Source organism: Clinocottus analis, unplaced genomic scaffold (assembly GCF_023055335.1).
Source record: "Clinocottus analis isolate CAN_PGR_092001 unplaced genomic scaffold, fCliAna1.0.p SCAF_9, whole genome shotgun sequence".
Classification (NCBI taxonomy): Eukaryota; Metazoa; Chordata; class Actinopteri; order Perciformes; family Cottidae; genus Clinocottus; species Clinocottus analis.
Genome location: NW_027176251.1, coordinates 7,134,220 through 7,157,320, shown reverse-complemented (window position 1 = coordinate 7,157,320; position 23,101 = coordinate 7,134,220). Strand labels below are relative to the sequence as shown.

At 40.9% G+C, this 23,101-nt stretch overlaps 2 protein-coding genes and 3 non-coding genes across 6 annotated transcripts; all 5 read right to left on the bottom strand.

Annotated features, from left to right (window-relative positions):
- Positions 1–1,943: 1,943 nt before the first annotated feature.
- Positions 1,944–3,888, bottom strand: nppcl (natriuretic peptide C-like). The gene is made up of 3 exons (XM_068570320.1): positions 3,697–3,888; positions 2,954–3,101; positions 1,944–2,735 (listed from the first exon to the last, which is right to left on the bottom strand). The coding sequence occupies exons 2-3, from the start codon at positions 3,050–3,052 to the stop codon at positions 2,439–2,441; spliced, it is 396 nt and encodes a 131-aa protein (XP_068426421.1). The 5' UTR covers positions 3,053–3,101; positions 3,697–3,888; the 3' UTR covers positions 1,944–2,438.
- A 1,562-nt stretch (positions 3,889–5,450) lies between these two features.
- ncapd2 (non-SMC condensin I complex, subunit D2) lies at positions 5,451–23,101 on the bottom strand. 2 transcript variants are annotated; one of them, XM_068570667.1, is made up of 32 exons: positions 22,989–23,101; positions 22,105–22,224; positions 21,932–22,007; positions 21,797–21,855; positions 21,529–21,704; positions 20,877–21,016; positions 19,736–19,863; positions 19,473–19,596; positions 19,184–19,331; positions 18,438–18,635; positions 18,221–18,355; positions 18,043–18,130; positions 17,081–17,285; positions 16,849–16,967; positions 16,278–16,475; positions 16,001–16,175; positions 15,346–15,430; positions 15,043–15,179; positions 14,534–14,666; positions 13,935–14,010; positions 13,624–13,839; positions 13,379–13,539; positions 11,891–12,002; positions 11,627–11,750; positions 10,874–11,029; positions 8,552–8,729; positions 8,370–8,464; positions 8,115–8,195; positions 7,106–7,289; positions 6,833–7,001; positions 6,593–6,715; positions 5,451–5,681 (listed from the first exon to the last, which is right to left on the bottom strand). In XM_068570667.1, exons 2-32 carry the CDS (start codon positions 22,220–22,222, stop codon positions 5,599–5,601), a joined length of 4,200 nt encoding a protein of 1,399 aa, XP_068426768.1. In that variant the 5' UTR covers positions 22,223–22,224; positions 22,989–23,101; the 3' UTR covers positions 5,451–5,598. The 2 variants fall into 2 exon arrangements, with proteins under 2 accessions (XP_068426768.1, XP_068426769.1); XM_068570668.1 differs by having other exon boundaries at positions 13,633–13,839.
- LOC137781829 (small nucleolar RNA U85) lies at positions 17,716–17,993 on the bottom strand. The gene has a single exon (XR_011077236.1). It is a non-coding gene; the product is annotated as a small nucleolar RNA U85 (small nucleolar RNA).
- On the bottom strand, positions 20,479–20,792 carry LOC137781828 (small nucleolar RNA U85). Its single transcript, XR_011077235.1, has one exon. It is a non-coding gene; the product is annotated as a small nucleolar RNA U85 (small nucleolar RNA).
- LOC137781827 (small nucleolar RNA U85) lies at positions 21,118–21,441 on the bottom strand. The gene has a single exon (XR_011077234.1). It is a non-coding gene; the product is annotated as a small nucleolar RNA U85 (small nucleolar RNA).

The following is a 23,101-nucleotide window of genomic DNA, read 5'->3' as shown; positions in this document are numbered from 1 at the left end:
GACTTCCTGTAGCGACTGATCATTTCCCGCCACTCCATCTCCTCAGCAGGAGTCACAAGTTGAGTCTTGGTTGACTCAGCATGAACACATGACCATTACACATGTGCAGAGGAGGAGTCTTCAGTCTGTTTGAATCCATGTCAGGTAACCTAAAAGTGACAAACTGAGTCCGAATACAAAAAAGAAATATCATAGAGTTGCCTTTATCTGAATAAAAAGGCTGTTTTTAAGGTCTTGGTAATATGTTTGCTGAAAAATTAAATGTCTTCACTTCTGCCCACAGAATATTCGAAGGCATGTCAGAGTTTATCTGAACCAAAGCATTTGAAAAAAAATACAAAAAGTACAATATTAAATTAAAATAAAGAAAATGTTGGTTTAAACCAGAAGGCGAACCAAGTTAAATGTTGTTGATGGATCGCCCTGGCTGCACACTAACGCCTCACCAACGGGTAGTCCTGAGAGACAGGACTGAATCCTTAACCAGGGCATGGCATCTTGTCAAGACAGCAGAGCATGACACATCAACCCGAACCAAACATGACATTCAGGAACAAACAGTGTGTTTCACTTTAGAGGATCATGTGGTCCTATTATAACATTTTGCAGCAGGCTATCAGAAGTCTGCACCAGAGCAGGACGGTGTGTGTTAAAGCTGTGGTCCAGAGGTCTAGGCATAGCTGACCTATACAACCCTGTGGTCATGCCAGTCTTGGCCTCTACTTCGCCGCTTAAGGTCAAAGAGGGGAAGTAAAGGTCAGGCCAAGACGAGACGTAGGTTGGCTAGTAAACACTTGTCCGCTTTATACTCTCAGTATTGTAAATGCTGCCTCATACGAGTCAGGTGTTCTTTCTTACATCATAATTTCCATTTCTCTGCTCACAGGAAAGTGAGCGGTCGTGAAAAAAAGTATCTTGGGCATTATTATACTTTTAGTCTGGTCACTGTGAGACCCATTTAACAGCAGTGTTTTTTTGTAAATTATTTCTCAACATAAAAAGTCCACTCTGGGTAACTTTATCAGTAAATGTAGTAACATATATAGATTGCAGTTTGCTGATCTATGCAGAAGTATGTCTGCGTTGAAAGGGGCCCTCTTTCATACAGAGTGTTTCAGGTCTAGCGCAAAGTCCAGAGGGAGGCTTTGTGTGGTAAAGAACAAATAAACACATGGAATGAGACTGCCACCTAGTGTCACAATGAAAATCTCTGTCTATTTAACTTCAACTTCAAAGTTCAACTCAAATACCAAAATGAATAAGTAATATAAAGACAATGGTGGATATCATAGGAGAAAATAAATGACTTTTGCTCATAGTTCTTTCTTAAACTTGGAGAATTGTTAATTCAGTTTTTGTCTAAGCATAAAGTCAAACAAACACAAATATTACTAATTAAAATCATGTGATATGTTTAAAAGCTTCAGGATAGTTACTAAAAGGACCACGAGGTGACACTTGTTTTGTCAAAGTAGAAAGTCTTGGTTTGTTTCTTCCTTCAATATGAACTTTGGGAATTACCTCAAAGTTTTAAAAAAATCAATGTCTTGTTCTCAAACTGAACATTGCTGGTACGAAGCCCATCAAATGTACAATTGCATCATATTTATGTACGTGTAATTTATTTATATCAGTTGGAACGTCATATGAGATTATCCGCCAACATGTTTATCTCCATTTCCCTGTAAAACGATTAAAGATTCTTGCCCCAGGACTTTGGCTCTAGTGCCAAAGTAAAACCATTTTTGGAGGCAGCAGAGGAACCCAGATTGGACGCCATTCTCCAGAATGACGAAGGAAGAAATAGATCTTCCTCAAGCCTTCCTCATTACATAATGTATAAAGACTTCTAAAATATATATGTCAGGAGAATTTGAAGCTGGACTTTGAAGGACAAATTGAGAGAATGTGTGACAAACAAACTGATGCAAAAACCAGAAAACTATAACTGTCAAATCAATTTATTCGTGCAAATCATAAACGAAAAAACAATCAGTAGGAATCACACGTGCCATCATATTTTAATATCTAAGTCCATTACGCCTGATTTTACACACTCCCAATCCATAGATTTAACAATTGCCTACATTACATTTACTGTACGAAAACAAATGCTATAAATACAATAAGTGCCAATTTACTTCAAAACAAGCCCAAAAAACAATGATCATTTGATGTAAATACAGCTCACACAATGTTCTAATATTCAGCTTAATACTTACACATGGAATAAACTACAGCTGCTCTGTTAATACAGCCACAATAGTGTGAAGCATCTGCTCTACGCTGGATGAAACCACATTAGAAACGCTGCACGTTTACGCCACACTACACGTAGCCTACACACACGGAAACATCCTTCAGTGCACGTCAACATCTTTGCATGTGTTTTTCATTCTACTTAGGGAAGGATGTCATCAGTCTGTATTTTCTCTCCACTAACAGCCCAGTCCGCTCATGGACCCGATCCGATCCAGTTTCAGCCCAAAGCATCCTCGGTTCCATCCCCTCCGTGGCCGGTCCTGCTCTGCTCGCTTCTGATTGGTCACAGCTCCCTTCAGCAGGCGCAGCCACGGGCTCTCAGCCTGCGTTTGGGCATCAGCCCATTTGGGGTACTCGGCTGCTTTGACCCCCGCGGATAAGGTGGACTGCTCCTCTGGTTGGCTATTCAACAGGTTCTCCAGGTCATCCAGGGTCAAAAGGTCATTGTAGCGTTCCAGAAACTGCTCCATAAACTACAGAGGGGGGGAAAAAAAGATTACATTGTCAGTAAGTGTACGAGGGAGAATAATTCAATCATTCATACATTTCATTAGCCTTTCCTCTGATTCTTTCCTGCTCTCCCTCCCTTCTGCACTATTCTCTTATATCCGTCATCCACTCTGAATTCTCCTCAATCCACTCTTTTCTTCCTTTTCTATTCTCCCGGCCCCCCCTCCCCCTCCCTACCTACCTGCACAGCATCAGGAGGAGGGTGCAGAGCGCGAGCCTCCGTGATCTCCAGCGGTGTCAGGAGGAGCAGAGTGGCACAAAGCAGCACAGGGAACAGCATGGCAGCAGAGATGAAGGACAGGAAAAACTGGAGCAGGACTGAAAACACACTGCAAGGACATGATAAAGAAATGTAAATGACTTGTGCAGAAAAACACAAAAAAGACAAAATTGTTTTGAAAGAACATTGTGGGTTTATCCAAGCCTCAATTGATGATTTTCAGATTTTAAAAAAGATATATATATGTTCATTTCAAAAGGGAGCATACAGACACACATCGTTACAGAAAAGCAATGCAACAGTTGTGCTGTATAGAGGAGGTCTAACAGGAGTACATTTGCAGCCCCCCGTTCCTGGTTTAGCTTTTGAATCAAGATTAAAACAGCCAAACAAATAGAGCAGATCAAACGCTACATGTATTATATATCAGAAAAATTCTTTTATTTTTTTTGAGAAACGAATTTTGCTGCATTAAATTGTTACAAATTTTAAAAAATGAGGTGAGAATCTTAGAGTTAAGAATCCTGTACAAAAGACCTTTGAGAGATACATTTGAGGATTTCCTTACTTCATAATTATACAGAGGGTTCAAGTTGAATTGTGCAAATGCTTCAAAAAAAAAAAAAGACAAAATAATAACTCTAAATTAAAGAATACCAAAATGCATAACATATGTAATCATTGAAAAAAAATTGTGTGCTCACCCGTTTAGTTTCTCAGAGGGTCTCAGGGTCTTCTTCACAGACTCTTCTCCATCTCTCTGGTTCTCGGTCTATCGGGTACCTCTCACTTGTTGGCACCTACAGTGAGCATCACTATCTCACTCTGTTGACTCCTCCTACTCGTCGCTCTGATGGAATTGGAAGGATTTTTCTTCCTCTTGCGTCGGTCTTCTTGGCAGAAGCTGAATGTTGGGGCATCAGCTGGGATGCTGCAGCGGTTTTGTAGAGCAAGCGGCGACCCCCCCCTCCCCTTCCTCCATTAGCCCACCAACCCACCCCATCTTCCTCCTCATCCTTTCTTTAGAGTGATGTCATAGCATTGGAGAGAGTGATTGTCATTGCCAAGGTGACTCCGTGTACTCTGTATGCCAAACTGTGCTGCACCAAGCAAGGTCAGAGGGCAACAGCCAGCTAATGCCTCATCAATGGGACCGGTGAGTTATGAACCAGCTCCAAAGATTCACACGTTGTAATGTCATGACAATCTGAATTTTCCATTTCCTGTGTTGTATCAATGTTCCACATGCACATCAGCTTCCCTTTCTCCCCTTTGTCTCCAGAGTCTTTCCCAGCATGCACTAACCACCGTTCTCTGCTGGGTAAGTTACAGTCTGTCAGTGCCATCTGCTCCCTGTACCCCCTGCCGCCAAATTACTACACTCGGAGCTGCACAATCCAACACACCGAGCTCAAAGTTCAGCAGCCTCTGATTATTTCAAGTAAATAAATCCCCAGCAGTTACAAATGTACGTCAGAAACTGGACAATGCAATCAGTGAAAATTTCCTCTGTACTTAAAGCGGCTTTATGAAGCAAAATGGCCGATGTCTCATACCTGCACAAACAAGTTTCGGCTTTGTTAAATAAAAGTTACAAACTGAGCAGATTTACGTGACAATTTAACTACACTTGGCACCAACTGAAAACATTTAACTCAAATTTGTCGCCAGATAAAACCCTAGTGCTGTTGCTCACGTACCGTTAGCCTGTTGTTGGCAAGTGTCTTTACATAACGTATCAATCACATACAGAAATGCACCCCTCTCATCTTTTCGGAGAGGACGTGTGGGAGAGGGAGTAGGCGAAAAAGGAGAGAGATTAGTAATGAGGGGAAGGAGGGTTAAACTAGCGTGCTTGCCATGCAAGGGAAGAGAGGAGAGCTGTAAGAGGAAAAGTAGGCAACAAAGAGTAGGAGGTGGAGGACGGGAGGGAGAAAAGCACCAGGCAGGGAGCGGAGGGAAACCTACAAAAGAGATTGATTACAAGAACCGAGGCGGGCAACGAGGCAACAGCAAATGTTTCAGACAGAATAAGAGGGTGGGGGCATGACTAAATAAACAATATGCAGCCACACGCACATAGTTTCTAGTCTTATAAAGACTGAAATCCGATATGGAGCATCATTCTGTAAGAAAAGGGAAAAAAAAATTGAGGAAAATGAAGCATGCGGGGTGGTACTACTGTCTGGGCAAGCTGTGACAACCCATTAAACACCGCTGTCCAAACACATGATACAAGTAGACATTCAATGTCGCTTGTAATGGTGGTGTAAATTTACTTGACATAACACAACAGACACACAACTCTTCACACATTTCTCTGCGCCAGCCTCTGGAGGTTTCTTCAGGCCGGTGAGTGACAAAGCGCAAAATGAGACAGACAGCCGAGGAGTTCTTATCAAAACCAAAAACAAGTTTATTAAAAAACGTATTGATTCTATGTGATGAGATACGTTATCAGACTAGTTTAAATTGGTGATAAGTAGCAATCAATATCTTAAAATAAAATATACAAAAAGATCTAAAAAAAAATAAAATGTAATACATCATCTCAGATAAAAGATTTGAAAAATTAGACACAGAACAGAGACAAAACAGAAGATGGATCAGTTTCTGAGGCGAGTTCGTCGAGATGTGCGGGCGATGGGCGTCGTCACTTTAGGGGTCTCACTTTCTGCCATTACAGCATCTGGTAAAGATGTACACGAAGATTAGAAACTGATAGAGCAAGACCAGTCATGCAGAAGAAAATTTAAAAAAACTTGACTCAGGAATAGATAAACAAGGTATTTCAGTGAATGCTAAAGTGCTGAAAGATTTAATTAGAAGAATACGCCATGAAAATCTAACCTCCATATAAACACTATTCAAAAAGTCAGGTACGCTCCACTTTCTCCATTTAAATCTGATTTGTAATTTCATTGATTTAATCCTTTCAAGTTGTTTTCTATCAAAGCCATTAGAGAAATCCCCAGCTCATGGATTAGTGCTGCTGCAATGAACAGCTCCCTCAAGAGCAACAGTCCCAAATCCTCTTAGACAGACGGCTGTGTGGTTCAGGCCAGTGCTCCAGGCTACAGTACTTTGAACTTTGTGGTATTGATCTAAAGTATATTACGGACTTCTGCCAAAATAGGTGGGTCCATCCTATGCATAATACTAACAGCTGAAAAGACTAGTTGATTGGCAGAGAGAATAAATCAGTAAGAGTTATGTGCGGATTTTGAAAAATGTAATTTTTTCTCTCCTTTCTTTCTTCATTCAAGTAAACAACATGCCCTGTGCTGTTGTATTGTAACTGACCATCTTCCCAAACACAAAGATATTCACACAAAGAATACAATCAGACAGCTTTTTTCTGACATGTTATGGGTCCAACAACTAAGATTAAATTATAATATGTAGCTGCAACCCTAGATATATTTTTGTAAAAAAATATATAAACGTTAAAGTATTTTTTTGTAACATACCAGGTATGTTGTTTGACTGTTTGACACAATACAAGATCAACAACCGATTATGAATAAAAAATGAGAATGTAATATCATAGGAATCCTTAAAAACTATTTTCACCACTTGAATTTATGTTGCCACACTCACCCTCTTCATCCTCCTCTTCCTCCTCACTACTGAAAGTGATCACAGGTTTCTTGGACCTGCGAGATCTCTGAGGCGTCACAAAACTCTCATCGCCGCGGCCAGAAACTGATGGCGTCGCTTGACCTGTACCAAAATTATAATGTCTTTTTAAAAAAATAAATAAAAAAAAGTTTCCCATTTTTCTCTATGCACATTTGCATCAGGACACGGAAATTTTAATTGAATCATGAGACGACTGACCTCTCTTCGGCCTCGCTCGGCCTCTGGTGGGCAGAGGTGTACGCATCACGGTCTTCTCAGAGGATCCTCCTTCTTTTGGGTTTTCCTCATCCATCTCAGGACTCTCCACATTTTCCAGCCCCCGCGTGTGAACCGCAGTCAGACGTTTCTCAAACTCATCTACCTGGGCCTGGGGACACAAAGTTGCCGTCAGTAAACACAGAGATTGCATCAAAATAAACACAAATAAAAAGCACCAATCCACTTGGAAGTGGAGATGCAAGTAAGCGGCACCTTGAACTGGGCTTTGGCCCCGCGGCGGAGCTTGGCAGTGATCGAGAGCAGAGGCTGGTAGACCCCCGGCTCCGTTAACTTGTCGCTGTAACACTCCCAGCATTCCTGCAGCCTCTTAAAACCACGCTCACACATGGACAGCAGAGACAGAGACATGGCCAAGTCACACCACTGACGCTCCGTCCTGAGAGAAGGAGACGCAGAGAAATTACAGAATAAACCTGCTTAGAAACTATGTAAAATGCAAAGACACTCAGTCTCCTCAACATTACAAACCTCATTACTTATGAATATGGCTTTTCCCTGACATTTGGACCTAATCTAATTTTCCAGGAACCTTTTGCATCCAAATTAACTTTGCAATTGTGTAATATAAAATGTCCTTCCTTAGAGTATGGGTGAAGCATGAGTCAGAGGCAGCCGGAAGACTGGCCCGACCAATGAGTCCGTATGCAATCCTAAACTTAATGGAAAGATGTTTTCTGTGACAAAATTAGTGAATACAATGTCAAAGTAGGTGAACTGCTCTTGCGAAGGCAAGATATATTTATATAGTCACACCTTTTAACAAGGCAAAAAAGGAGATTTCTGCTTTTGCTTAAAAAGAAAAATAAATTCAGTAGAAGATAAAATTAAAAAAATACAGTGAAAGATAGGAATGAACAGGATTGAAGGATTATTCCAAATACTTAACGTTAAGATTCTTAATCTAATCACAATTTTTACAAAACGGTTCAATTTAAAGTATTTTGTGAGAGGGCTGAAGACTGACAAGGACATTTAAGAATTATTGGATTGCATCTTTTATCCATACCACTACTTATCAAAGGAATATATAGTGTGTTGGTAGTCGCAAATGTACGAGGCAGTAGGTCTGTGCCCAATGAAAGAAAGAATAGGAACGTTAGTGGAAGTAGGGTCGACATTTTGCACAAAATAAATACTGCAGGGCATAATCGGAAATGAGGGAAACAAAGAAAATGCAGGTGAGGTGTGGCGATTTACTCACTTGGCAGTCCTAAATCGCTGACACAGTTTCTCTACTAGAGACTCTGTCTGCCTTTCCTTGGTGATGTATGAGAACAATTGTCTGAAAACACATAGACACACAATACAGCATCTAAACAAAAACTCCCAAAATAGAAACCTATCAACTTTCCCCGTGAAAGCTTCTTAAATAAGTCATATTCCTGCTCAGAATAGTCAACTGCTCAAGGGAAGGCAGCAAATGAGACAAGAGATACTGAAAAGCCATGCAACTTACTTCATGATGGTGTTGAAGTCCTCTGAGGTCATGCCTCTCTCTGGGTCAGACAGGCGGCTGATGATATCTGGCAGCAGGTTGTAGATGGCATTGTCCTGATGGGTGACACCAAGAGTTAAAGAAAGTCCCAATTATTAAGACTCCATTATGGGTTATGGATGAGAGCGTGTGCGTGCGCGTACCTTGGAGGCCAGCTCGTTGAAGAAGTTCAGAGCCAGGCTGGTGATGTGATGTTCGGGGTCAATTAGCAGCACGGCCACTTCGCTGACTTGACCTTTGACCTTGAGCACATCCTTCAGCACCAACTGAGTAAGAACCGTCACGGCTGTCTGCCTCACTGAAGGAACCTCGTCACTGAGCCTAGAAGAGAAGAAGACGCTGATTCATGAGACATCTTCTGATTTTTACTTTGATTCTTGCTAATGTAGTCATTAATATTTGAAATCGCTGAAAAATGAAAAATATTGCAACCCACGTTATCAGCAGCTTGAAGGCATCAAAACAGTTACACTTCATCACGACAAAAACAAAACAATTTGACTAAGATGAAATATCAACAGTGATTAGGATACATCCTCTGGAAAACATGCAAACTGCCCAATCCATCTGGTAGATGTTGAAATATTTAACTGGTTATTTGACAGGAAATGGAAATTTAGGGGATCAAAGTCAGTGTTTCAGCAAGTGGGCACCATGAATTTAATGGCAAACCATTCAATCGATATTTCAGTCTGGACCAAAAGGGTTGAACTAACATTAGAGTCATGGGTGGCGATATAAAAAAGTTAAAGAAAAAGTCTTGCCACCTGTGCATTTGTTGTTTCGAAGTCGATTAAGCTTTCTGTAAAGACCGGGTTATTGGGCAGAACGTTACTGGCACCAAACAACTGTCACAGCTTTGGCTGAATACAATAGGATTGGACATGCTGTGCCAGAGCAATCCGATAGCTTTCTGAGACCAATTTAAATTCAACCTCACCCAAAACCACAGAACAAAAGAAACTCATTAACCATTTCTTGTTAATGACAGAGAGCAGGTCTCCGGGCAGAGGATCAGACACTTGAACATGGCACCTCCACAAGCCAATGGAAGGAGCTTGCAACTGAAAGGAAGCAGGGTAATTAATTCTTAATTCGCTTATCAGGAGACTCCAGGGCAGCATCCCAGAAAACAGTAGAGGTGCCGTGTGTGGGAGACAATTAGGGAACGCTATGTAACGCTTATCAGGTAAAAAACACGAGGGCAATGAGCCATTATAAATGAACAGAATGTTTTACACATCCCAAACCAGACATTGTGAGCATCATCAACCATTATAATTAAAAACGCACTTCATCAAACAGAGAAACTGCAGCTTCTAAGTTCGCGAAAGAGAAACAAGGAAGAGAACATTAAGCGTTTTTAAAATGAAAGCCTACCTACAGGCATAAACCCTTGTAGAACCTCTGTCTTCATCCAAAATTATTCCCTTCTGCTCATCCAACCGCTCTGTATAATTACAACACTCTCGTCATTGCTTCTACTCGCAATCTGCAACACACTAGTAATTAAGTTGTTCATTGTCTAAAAGCACCCGTGTCTGAGGCGGTCAAACGCTCCACCCCAGTTCACGTGTGGGGGTGTGTTTATCTACTGCCCGTGGTGACCGCAGAGGTCGGGATACATTATTGGCGTTTGCGACCACAGATCATCTCAAAGTTTGTTCCTCCCATAAAAAGTTGTGATGGGAAGAGTAAACTTTCCCCATCATGTGGCTCAGTGGAGCACGGTGACAGCAGCAGCACTCCAGCGGACGAGAGGAACAACACACTGAGACGTGCTGGTGGGATCAGGATGAAGATGGCCGAAGTGTAAAAGCAGAGTGGGGTGTTTGCTGATATGGAACGCCATTTACAGTACACCCACTGAGTGGAGCCACCAGGCGTACGCCATGCTTACAATATTAGGTGAAGAAAAACAAGCAAATCTGAGGATATTGTGATAATGTCCAGCGAAAACGAGTTCATTAGGAATGATGAGTTGCTACTGTGATAAATGAATGTTTCATCACTGGGCTGATTTAAAAAAGGTCAACTCCCTCTTCGTTCTTTTCCGGATTTTCAATTGAAAACACCCACTCAGTAATTAGCAAAAAATTAGGGCTAAGTTAGGAAATAACTGAAAGGGTTTTGTTTTGATTTGGGGTTATAGGAATACATGAATTTTATTGTATGCATTTTTCACTATTGTCATGTTTATTATTGTTTGCAATTAGCATGTAAAGTGCCATTAGTAGCTTTTAAAGCACTATACAAAAAAAATAAAATATTATTATTAATATTTTCTAAGGGAGTGGAAAAAAGAAAAATAGCATTTTGACAATAAAACATTATGTACAGCACTCAGACCAAAATTGTATTGGTTGGATTTGTAATACAACTGGGAAGCTACAGAAGGCTTAGAAAGAACAAAACCAATGAAAGTAATATTCCCACCCACCCTTTAAACAAACTCGTCAAATTACCTGGCATAGAGATTCTGAGTCCACGGCTCCAAAATGTTTGGAAAACGGACGGTGAGATCTCCCAGAGCTATTACGGCATTTGCCCGGACCACAGGGAGAGCGGAGCGCTCCAGCACGGTAAACATGAGACGGATGTTTTCTTCACACACCGATGGGCTAATAGAAGAAAAGAAATCACAGTATTGAAAGTTATTTGATTAATTCAAGTAAGTTTGTTTAGAGTTTCACTATATTTAGGGTTGAAACTTTCTAATATTTTCACCATTCATTAGTTTATCAATTAAGTGATTTATTGTTTGGGCTAAACAGTAATACATGTCCCAAACAAAGGTATAGGTTTAATATCAAAGATGGAGGAAGCCAGAATGTTTGCTTTCCAAAAAGGACCACACATCCACATGTTTACATATTTATATCAATGAGGTTAGACTAAATCCATGGTTCACAAATGGGGGTACGTAGAGGCACGTAAGCTTTTCCCCCCAAATATATCCATTTAAAATTAGCATTATTCAAACATCCTTTAAAAATTGTCATTTCATAAATATAAGTGAAACTGAATTTCATATATTCTATAATAAAATCAGACAATGATGGCACAACGCAGTTAATTACATCTTTTTTTCTAACCAGAAATAATTTTCCGCTGGTTGAAAAAACCTTTTGCATGGGGTACATCACTGAAAAAAGGTTGCGAACCACTGGACTGAATAACAAAGACTGGAAAGAGCGGAATAGGCAATATGCGTTTACCTTATCATCATGTACTGAGAGAGTGCCAGACAGGCAGCAGTGGTGAGCTGTGGGTGGGAATAGCGTCCTGGGGAGCTGCAGACTCTCACCAGCAGGGGAAGGAATGCACACAGCAGATTCTCCTCTGAACAGACAGGTAAGAGGGTGAGAAAACGTTTAATATATGAAGACATTACATTATCAAAACACTATGTTAACTGTGTGTATGCTGTCAATTATAATTCTTGAAAAGAAAAAGTCCATGGGTGCTGAGGATTTTCTTACCAGCGAGTAATTCAGTCTCACAGATCTTTCTGATGAGTTCAGCCTCAGTATCTTCAGCAGAGGCCCCCATCAAGCCCAGCTCCTCCTCCATAGCACTCTCATTGGCGGCGTGCTGTTGGAAAAACACAAGATCTTTACAAAACAGCCACCTGTCCATCTTAACATATTCCTAGAAATCATGAGCCTTCCAACTTGAAGCACACTACTGATGGTGCAGTCATTCAGATGATTTTTGCTTTCCATTCATTTCTATGGGGTTTTCAGTGACCACTTAATTGTTAAAAAGGTATTAATTTAAGAAATATGGTTCAAGTATTAAAACGCTGCCAATAGGTTTGAAATTTTAACAAGAAAAAAAATAAATCAAAACCTCCATTGAAACTCTTAAATCACTCATGCCACATTTTGCATAGATAATCACTGACAACTTCTCGTTCTGGCAGGAAAACCATGTGACAGTAGATTGCACGCAAAGTCAATGCACAGACTCGAATGGTTGCGAACAAATGTCCACCGGGCGGCGAGAATGGCGCGTTGCGAACAATTCGCCTCATTCACACAAGTTAAAATTCTCTATATCTGACAAAACATTTGTGTGACGCTGAACGTTGAGATGCTCAGCCCATCATCGTTGAACCAAACTGCTGCTGCTGATCCGCCTCAAGTAGCGCTAGATGCAGCCGTCATTCAGATGCTGTTCCAGAGCTGCGTGCGGCTACGGATAATATTATGAACTCGGAAACGATGACGTTTGATGTTGAAGTGTAAAGCAGAACTAGTGGTTATTTCAATGGCAAATGGTAACTGTAATTAATGGTGATAAGCCACACCCCCTATTAGGCACAAATGACGCGAACGAACCACATATAATCTATAGATATCCAATATTCGCAACGCTTTTGGTGTGAACGCAACATTAAACTCTCTGGTTATGAGAAAAAAAGATAACAAAAATTAAGTAAACAAATGAAAAATGACTTGCTAATTAGAAGAGACATTTATTTTTCTTGTTCCCTGATGAGCTGAACAATTATGAGCCATCACTCATCTGTCACTAAAATGAATCTAGGAAGGCCATCCTGTTGAGATACAGTCTGTCAAAACTATTTACCACTCAGGGAGTTGTTTTGGCGTCAAAGTTATTAAAATATCATACTTTTAAAACTCCACCATGAACTGAAATAGGGCTGCATTTTATGCTAATTTCTTGATTAACGAATACATGTTTTTGTCTCTAAAATTCTATAAAAGTGTGAAACTATCGTTTCAAAAATAGTTGTCAATTAATTAACCAACTAATAGTTTTAACACCACATTGAAGCTATTTAATGGCATGGTGCAAAAGACATCACACACACAGTTAATCAAATTCACCTCAAATTACCTGCAGACTGAACAATTACAGCTTAGCTAATATACAACTTCAAGGGCAATGAATTGTTTTATACTCCTCTGTAAGTGTACAAGTGTTATATACAGCCCCGTTACCTTAGCTTTGCTGGATGGACCCTTTTCCTTCTCCGCCCTCTCTTCCGTCTCTCCTCTCCTCCTCCTCAGCTCGGCACTAACACTGCGCTCGAGATGAGACACCTGCCAAAAAGCCACGCAGCCACACAGCGCCAACAGCTGGGCGAGACACACGCAGTTCACTACAGAAGAGAAAGACACATGGACATGTGATTAGAGTATGTTGGACATGTTACACCGAGTCAACGCAGACCAAAGAGACTTACCTTGCTCACCTGACTCATTGGACTCTTGAGATCCATCTTGCATTTGGCTAGCATCCTTGCCAAGTTCGCCACCTTCTGCAATCTGATCGAGTAAGAGGCGAGCGCAGCGCTGGAGCAGTCGGGAGCACAGCTGGTCAGGGGATTCAGCCATGAAGTAGAGGAGCCGGACAGCCTGTTCCATGAAGCTCTGCCAGTAAGGGTCTTCCATCACCACACCTGGAGCAGTTAGGTCAAAGGAAGAAACCAGTGTGAAGTGGTGAAGGCAAACGCGAACATATTTCTTAACAAATGGCACACTTGTCTCCATTTACCTTCAGCAATGGCCTGTGTGAGGCAGGTGAAGAGCTGATGGTCCTGTGGCAGTCTGAATGGAGCACCTTTTGATTGCTGGAGGAGACAATGCAGCAGATTATGTTAGCATTGTGTTAAAGCCTTTTTACATGTTCATGGGTAAAACGTCTACCATTGGACAGGTTTCTCTGCCCCAGAGTGTATAAATAAATCAGCTTTTCATGCATTGAATTATCAATTAAAAATATGCAATAGTAACAGCATGATGCAAACCTAATGTGAGGAAACTGTGGTTGGAAATGTGAAGGGTTTGATACCAGTCACGGTTGCCAAGAAATAAGCTGAATATTGCCAGCAGTTCAGATATCGAGTGTGATCATAAGTGGTGACTCATTTTCAACTCACAGGAAAACCTTTGTGTTTTGTTGACAATAGCTTTACTTCATTGTTTGTGAATTACAGACACCACCGTTTTGTATATCAAATTTAACTGCAAAAATAACCAACTAAAAATTGATGGTGATAAAATGAGTGTTTTTAAGGCTAAACGTTAGAAGAGCGCGTAATAATGTTGCCCTCTGGTCTGCTTAGAGGCAAATCATGACTTATGTCTCCTTACCCTGACATGGTTTGTGATGCTGGAGATAGTTATAACGGCATCTCTGGCTAGAAGAAAGTCTTCAGTCACTTTTTCTCCCAGAGCCACAGAACAAAGAGTGTCCAGATTACTGAGGACCACCTCCCTCTCTGCCCTGTTGGATTTGCATGAATACAAAAATGAAAAGGGCCATTAAGAATAGATTTTACATTTCACAATGATTATGCAAAGTGAGGTAATAACATCTGTCCTGCATCACCCCAACCGCTGTGTGCTGGCCTTGCCAGTGCACGGCTGCTGTCCAGATAATGTGTGTAGGAGGATGGGTTAGGGGGAGTGCATGAGATTTAATAGGTTAGGAACACTGCTAGCTGGATGAAGAGAGGCAGCAGTGTGGGTGGACTGCAGATAGTCTCTTTACACGCTCGCTCATCCCTACAGCGGTGGCAGTCTTTGAGGTAGATTGAGGAGGAACGCAGAATGTGAGTTATATTTTAATTTATATAGAGATAAAGTGGTCCATGTCTTACCGTGCAGCCATACCCAGCAGTAACACCGCAGCTCGCCTGTGTAAGTTTGATGTTTCTCGTTTGCCAGTAAATCTTTCCCACAAGACCTGCACAACAGTAGACTGGAGATTGCTTCCACTACCAAAGAACTCCTGCACCTGAAAAAAACAAACTGCAATTAGTCATGTTTAATACAAACCTCAGAAAAGTAACTACAATGTACATTTTATAGCTGGTCAATTAAATATCTTATATAATTGTGTTCTATAAATAACAATTTTTCTCAGAAATTATTCAAATAAGCTTAATAAAACTGTGACTCACTATTTCCTCAAGACATTGGATTGTTCCCAAAGATGCATCCACCATCAGTTCAGAGAGACTGTCAACAAGAGTGTGGGCTTTCATCCTAAAAGACGAGAGATTTACTTAAAGAGCGCAACTCAAATCTTCTGCTTGCATCACAATAATATCACCAGTAATATGTAAACAATGCAAAATACTAGAGAATCCCAACAGTCTCTCTCTCGATAGATAGATAGATATACGTTCAAAGATTATATTTGATGTTTTTGAATGTCTGTTGTATGGAGTGGTTAGATTGCTGCCAGATCGCCCTGTTAATCCTGTGCCGAGCAAGCAGGAGAGTTTCTGCTCGGCTAAATGACAATATTCAGGATTGAGGCTGAATATTTTGTTACATCAAAACATGTTTTGTAAATGATACAATTTATTATGATCAATTTTAATAAAGCCTAATTATCGGACTTTACAACACACAGTTTTTAGAAATGTTTGAGACACTTTTTTTTATATCTGCAACTGCGCAGAAATATCAGGTTTAAACAGAATGAACAGACAAGCAAAGAGGCTACACAAAGGAGCCCTACAAAAATGAATGCACCAGCTGAAATCAAATCAAATAGTCAATGTTAAGGCCATTCATAACATCATACATGTGTGAGGTAGTTTTACGTACCTAATGGAGTCTCCTTGAGGGTTCAGGTACAACCGCTTGTAGGCCTGAACAACAGCATCTTTAATGGCAGCGTCAGCTGACCAGACCAGAGGCAACATCTTCCTGACTCCACTCACAGAGTTGGCAACGCTGAACTCGCATACAGTCACACAAAACTGTACAGCCTCCTGGACAACTAAAACAAAAGATTGCAGTTGTCAAACATGAAAATATTTCTTTTAATACACGAAATGTGTACACATTTCAGTAAGTTTGAACTGATATATATGGCCTCTACCTGAAGTGGTTTTCCAGTAGAGCATGCTGTTGATGACAGAGATTGCCCTCTCCACTTGTAAGGCAAAGGTTTCTGTGTCTTTCAGGTACTGCACCAACATCTCTTGCTTCTTCAGCTCCCCAGCCTCTGCCTCCTCTGCCTCTTTTTGGGGGGTTGGTGGCAAGTTCTGGCTGAGATCAGCGGTGTCATCGTCCGAGCCTAAACAAAAAAACACCAAGTGTTATATGTAAAGTAGCCTAACCACAAAGGAATTCAAATAAACCATTTTTACATTGCTGCTTGATTACTCTACACTTTATGCCGCTGTATGCACTTCACCATGAGGCTTTTCTTTATAACAGCACACTAAGAAATAAGTCATCAATTATTTTAACTTCATTTTCTGGTGTCTGTCAGTATTACAGGGCCAGAGTACACACTGGAGGCGCACGCACACACGCACACACGAAATGCAAAGAACAGAAATGTGTTAAATGTGTTCAATCATGCTTACATTAAGATTCACATCAGAAAGCTCTTAGGAGTATCTCTCTGCTTAAAAATGAGCAGGTGAACCAAGTGCAGTCTTTACCTTTGAATATCAGAGCAAGTGTGTCCATTAAAGTCTCAGGGGTGATATCGGACAAAGACGCAAACATGTCAGATTCGGGGAACCAGCCGTAGCCTTTTATACAAAGACGCACAGCATTCCTGCAGAGAGGAAAGACAAAATACATGTCACATATATTGTTGGTCAATTGAAAGTGTGGGAGTAAGAAATCCTTTAGGGAGTGAGTCTTGGTCAACTTGGTGGTTAGCATCACCTGTATTTGTTGACACGGAGGTACTGAGCAACCATCACTGCAGTCGCTCTGTCGTTCTCTGCCTTATTGTCTTTCTCCCTTTCATCGTCCTCGTCCTCGTCGTCCTCCTCCGCTTCTTTACGTATGGGCTCCAGCTCTGCCATGACAGTGACGAGCAGCTCAGGCTCCATGGCGGCCCACAGCTCGGATGCTTTAATCACTGCCACTGCCGGGAGGGAAATTCAATAAGGATGACTCAAGTAATAGCTACAAAGAAAATGAGGAGGAACAACTGACAGAAAAAGGCCACAAATTAAATCAATTAGCAGAAGTAGGGCAGAACGGGAAGAGAACTGTCCTTTGGATTAAAACTTTTAGATTTTAATATTGGCTTCCAGAGTGCCAGCATTTGATCATATTTTGTTAGTGTCACATTTTCCTTTCTTATGTTAGACACATGTATGTAAATTGTATTTTAAAAGAATGGTGGAAGTTAAGGGCTACACAGAATAGTTCATAGCTTTATTCATAACATCAACATTTAAATTCTAAATTGAATCTGACAAAAATATTCTGTGTCAATCAAATTTTTGAGCATTTCAAAAACATTTTTATTGCCCTCAAATTAAGGGTTTTGCACCAAAGTTCAAGAACTTGACCCTCAGATTTCCAAAGAAGCAACTCACAGCTGACTGAACATTGAGAGGTGGGTGAACTTCTTGCCCTTTGCACACATACTGTCAGCTTCATACCCGTGATTGTCCACTCTAACTTTAAAGAGGACTAATTTGGGTGAAGACAAGTCACTGTAGGCAGGCCCTTACAGCAGAACAGGAATGCTCCTCTGCACAGCCAAGATTACCTGCCAATAGAGGCAAGAAGAACCTAGCTCCCTTTCAGTAAGCTCGTATTCGCCTTGGACTCATCATTGAGCAAAATATCAGAACATAAAGGAAAATAAACTTCACTGGGTTCATTCTTACCCGGTGCTTTCCCCTCCAGTTTCTCTTTCATCCCTCTCAATTTAGCGGCCTCTTTCTCCAGCGGTTTCTTCAGATCTGCGCTGCTAAGCTAAAGAGACAAGAACACATTTTAGTGAGATTGTGAAATCTGAACAAATAGCTACTGTGAGTCTTCATTAATCATGTTGCTTTTAGTGACCTTGCAGCTATATGGGTTGTGTGCGATGAACGCTGCTAACAGCTGGATGGCGCTCTTCACTGCATTTATAGACTTGTCCATCAGTCGCCCCACGGCAAGCTCCATCACCTCACTGTACTTACACAGGGGCAGTGCCTCAAGACAAAAGATTATATTTATTACCAACTGGAGCGTTTAATAACATGCATTTACAGATAATTAAGTGAATCAAACCTACTTTGCTGTTGACTATGCGTGCATAGACCTGCAACACACGTGCCCTAACATGGGAATGTGTGTCATGCAGATGTTCCTGCAGTGTGTCAAAGAAGCGGTCGCGGTCAGCTTTACCGGAATCGTCAAGCTTGTCACCACACAGGACCCGCACAAGGATCTCTCCTAGTACCTCACACACAGCAACGCGCATTGTGTGGCTCTGGAAGACAGTCGGAAAAGGGGAATACGTCTGTATCTAATCTTGTACTTGTGTCATTAACATCATGTTTTGTATCTACAACAATCATTGACGCTTTCATAGCAAATCTGGCAAGAATGATGCATTAAAACTACTTGAGCAAATAAAATACAACACTTGAGAATAAACACCTTACTTTGTGTTCAGTTGAGTTTATGAACTCTGCCCTCAGATAACCAAAGAGCAACTCATTGGGGAGTCCGTGTTATGTGTAAAAATATTGCTTAATGTGGTGTTACCCCATGTACAAATTGGTGCACATTACTGCACAACCCCGCATAATTAAATTAAATTATGTATCCAACAGCTCTGTCATCCTCAAACTAGCGAACAACATAAACCCCTACACAAAGTTTTGAAGGGCACAAAGAGCAGTGGTTGTTGGGAATAAGAGGTCTCATTAATATCATTTAACGTTTATATTATTATTTGACAACAGTGTTCAATTCAGGAGCAGTAAATTAATGATTCAATGTTGGTAAGATGAACATGTTCCAAGTATTCTGTACCTCTCCTTCCAGGTGTGTGATGAGCACACTTATGTTGGGGAGCATTAATTCAGGCACCAGGGAGCCGAGTTCTGCAATAAAGGAAGAAAAAGCTTTGACCCCTGATGCGTCTCTAGCTAGCTCTTCACTTGACCTCTGACCAATCTCCCTGAAGGAATGAAGAGAAAAAAAGAGGAATGAATTTCTATAACGTGATTATCTGCAGCCAAAGATTCGATAGCATTAACAGATTTACAAAGAGGACCATTTGTTCTGAACTCTTTATGCACAGAAAAATATGCTTTCTCACCGTATAACTTCTCCTATGATCGCCCTGACTCCATATTCTGTGCTCCACACAGACACGGCCTGGGCAAACACGGATGACAACTGCTCAAAGTGTTGCAGCAACTGGATCACCTTTACACTTGCACCTGTAACAGTTAAGAGTATACATTAAAAAAATAATATACAATGTATGCTTAATAGCAATAGCTTATTAATTAAACTGAAAGTGTTGATAAGCTCTTAGTCACAACTGTTGCTCATGTTTAGCATGTGACTGAAACTTACCCAGAAGGTGGTTGTACTTCTTAATTAGAACTCCCAGTAAGTGGATTATACAATCTCTGGTGGGTTTGCTCTTGACATGGCTGATGGTAGGGTTCTCAAGTAGTTTATAGCAACAGCAGGTCACACAACTAAGAAGGGACAAAACAAAGAATTTAAAAGTTTGTTCATGTTATGATGTCGTAAAATCTGCAAGAAGTGTAACTACATTAGTCTCCGTTAGTTACTTTGCAAAACTACAGGTGTTTGTGATGGTTCTTGGACCCAACCACAAAAAAAAAAGAAGTTGTGGGAGCCTTAGCAATGGGCTCAAGAAAAAAGATTTAAAAATCAAGGACTGTGAGGAAATATTAAATAAACATTAACGTAAGAAATTGAACAACCATCTAATTGTGTTCAGTTTGATGCAACAGCATCAATGGAAAGGTTATGTTCATATGACCTCCAATGTTATCACTGCCAGGGAAAGAAAGTTGGAAATCAACTAACTGAATAATAATAATAATAATAATAATAATAATAATAATAATAATAGTCTGACAGTGTACTCTTGCCTAGAGCTCCATAATCAGCTGTGAAAAACAGTCAGAAAAAGGAAATAAGTCTGTTTCTACAACAATCATTGACTGGGGATTTATTAGTCTTGCCATTTCATGGCAAATCTTGCGAGAATGATCCATTAAAACTACTTCAGCAAATTAAATACAATACTTGAGAATAAACATTACTTTTTGTGCAGTTGTTGCTGCCCTCAGATTACCAAAGAGGAACTCATTGCAAACTGAACAAAGAGCTGGATGAACTCCTCGTCTCACACTCTCTCTCTCACACATACACACACACACACATATACGCACGTACACACTGTTAGCCTCATCCCAGCCATTACTCCGCTTTGACTGTAGAGGAATAATTTGGGTTAAGGTGAGTCACTGTAGGCAGGCCCTTACAGCAGAGCAGTAATGCTTCTCCGCACAGCCAAGATTACCTGCCAATAGAGGCAAGAAGAACCCAGCTCTCCTTCAGTAAGCTCGTATTCGCCTTGGACTCATCATTGGGCAAAATGTAACTGAACAGGGCAAAAAATAATAAAGACAACAGAGACACTGTACTCTTGCCTAGAGCTCCCTAATCAACTGGGTACCTAATGAACTCTTCCTCTACCAGGGAGAGGCTCCAGAGGGAACGAATATCCAGCTGGAGGAGCTGCAGGAGGGCCTGCAGAACCTTCTCTCTCTCGCTGTCCCATTGTAGAAGTCCATCGCCTTTGCCTTTTTTACCACCCTGTGCAAGACAGACAAAGCATGTTAAATTAAATGTGTTCTGCCTAAGAAAATACTCAACTCAGACAATAAAATGGACAATTGCAATTAACTTTGAGTACATGCCCTCAGTTTACCAAAGATTGTAATTCATACTTGTCAAACCAACGATAGACTATAGCTTCTTGCCAGCTGATACATGTACATTCATACCACACAAAGACAGAAACATCCACACATTGTCTGTCATCTTCGACCTCACCCGTCCCACTGCTCTTGGGGGGGCAGAGATTATCGAAGGTGACAAGTTTACTGTGGATGGGCCCTTACAGCGATGCAATAAAACTCCACCACACCACCAAGATTACCCATCTAACAGCAGGCTAGAAACAACAAATCTCCTGGTCTGACTGAATCATTAAACTTGCCATGATATCATCATGCGGGCAGTAAAAATAGTTTAACATAGCAACAATGCCGTGTCATTGCCAATAACAAAGTGTTTCTTAGCGGCATGATCTCTTATAAACATACCTTCCCAGGTGCTGTGACAATACTTTGTCTACAGGAGTCACCCTCAAAGATCTCTGTGAGTTTGCAGAGTAAGTAGACACTCATTTTAACTGCATTAAGTTTCTCTTTGCGCTCTGCAGCTGAGACGGAGGTAGAGACCAGAAACGCTGGCAGGGAAGCAGCCAGACCGCTAACCACTGAGAGGAGGAAAAAACAGACAAAGTCATCACATAGGCATACCAGTTGTATTGTTGTCCATTTAAATGTAGAAACATGAAAAGGTGCAAACCTTGTAGTAGTAACTCCAAAGTATCCTCTTTCAGACTCAGGTTTACCGCATTGCATTGCCTGAAAAAGAGCATTTTGTACCCATGAAGTTCTTAATAACAATAAATAGAGCATGTTATACACAATCAATACTTACTGTAGCACGCTGTAGCCTGTGTCAAAGTGCTCCAATATACACGAAGGGCCCTGGCTCCTCAATGCAGCCTTAAACTCTGTGTGGAAGCGAAACAGAAACCGGTCACAAATCAGCCCAACTGAAAATGTCAAAAATCATCTTCACAACTTTTAACAACCAAACCAGCTACTTACTACAGATATAGGGTGGCAGCTGTTTTGGGGGCACCACATCCTGAACCACGTACTGGTTGATCCCCCCGGTCTTTACCAGGTCACCGACGCACACAGGCACAAAGAAGTCCCACGACATCCCTGATAAATAAACATTATACTTGGTTTTCATGCATCATTAAATTTTCATTTTGTCCGCATGTCAAATAAGAACAATGTAGTGAAACTACTTTAGCAAATTGAATTCAACACTTGTGTCCAGTTGAGTTTATGAAGTCTGCCCTCAGATCACCAAAGAGCAACTCATTGCTAACTGAACAACAAAGAGGTGGCTTGAACTCCTTGATCGAGGTGAACTCTTTGTCTCTTGCCCTTACAGCAGAGCAGGAATGATACTCTGGACAGCAAAGGTTACCTGCCAAGAGAGGAAAGAAAAACCTAGCTCTCCTTTAGTAAGCTTGTATTCGCTTTGGACTCATTACTGGGCAAAATATCAACTGAACAGGACTACAAATAAATACATATTAATTACTTCAACAATTGAACACAGTCATCTAACAGTTAATTGTGTTCAATTTGATGCAACAGTATCATATGCGTTACAATGTTATCAAGTGTGTACAACTCATTATATTCAGTTCTTAACGCTAACTAGGATGTTTATGTGAACGACTTAACTCTAATCAGCCAGGTAATATTACTCTCTATGATCGATTCAGAAAAAAAGATGAATCGTCTTTCTTTTGTGCAGACAGCAAACAACGAGCTGCGAGCAAATCTAGCAGGCTAGCTAGCTAGCTTCTAACGGCGTCTCTTTACTCGTTAGCTGTAAGTTATTTTTAACTGAAACGAGAGTAGTTAGACTCAGCCAACTACTTTTAGTAGGTTAGACAGATAACACTCACCTGTGTCGCCTGCAGTTCCTTTATCCACAATGACGACCTCTGGAGACTAAAAGTGTTGGGCGCTCTCTCCGCCGCTCTCGAGCTGTTTGAATCCGTAAGTTTTTCAAACTTAT

What these genes read in the sequence shown, in the direction of transcription:
- ncapd2 (XM_068570667.1), bottom strand. Translation starts at nt 22,222, where the DNA reads ATGTCGTGGGACTTCTTTGTGCCTGTGTGCGTCGGTGACCTGGTAAAG. An exon ending in GTAGAGGAAGAGTTCATTAG is followed by an intron (nt 19,864 to 20,876) that starts GTACCCAGTTGA and finishes GTCCCTTCTTAG; the next exon opens with TTGTGTGACCTGCTGTTGCT. An exon ending in CACGCATAGTCAACAGCAAA is followed by an intron (nt 18,356 to 18,437) that starts GTAGGTTTGATT and finishes TTTTGTCTTGAG; the next exon opens with GCACTGCCCCTGTGTAAGTA.
- nppcl (XM_068570320.1), bottom strand. Translation starts at nt 3,052, where the DNA reads ATGCTGTTCCCTGTGCTGCTTTGTGCCACTCTGCTCCTCCTGACACCG. An exon ending in CTCCTCCTGATGCTGTGCAG is followed by an intron (nt 2,736 to 2,953) that starts GTAGGTAGGGAG and finishes CCCCCTCTGTAG; the next exon opens with TTTATGGAGCAGTTTCTGGA.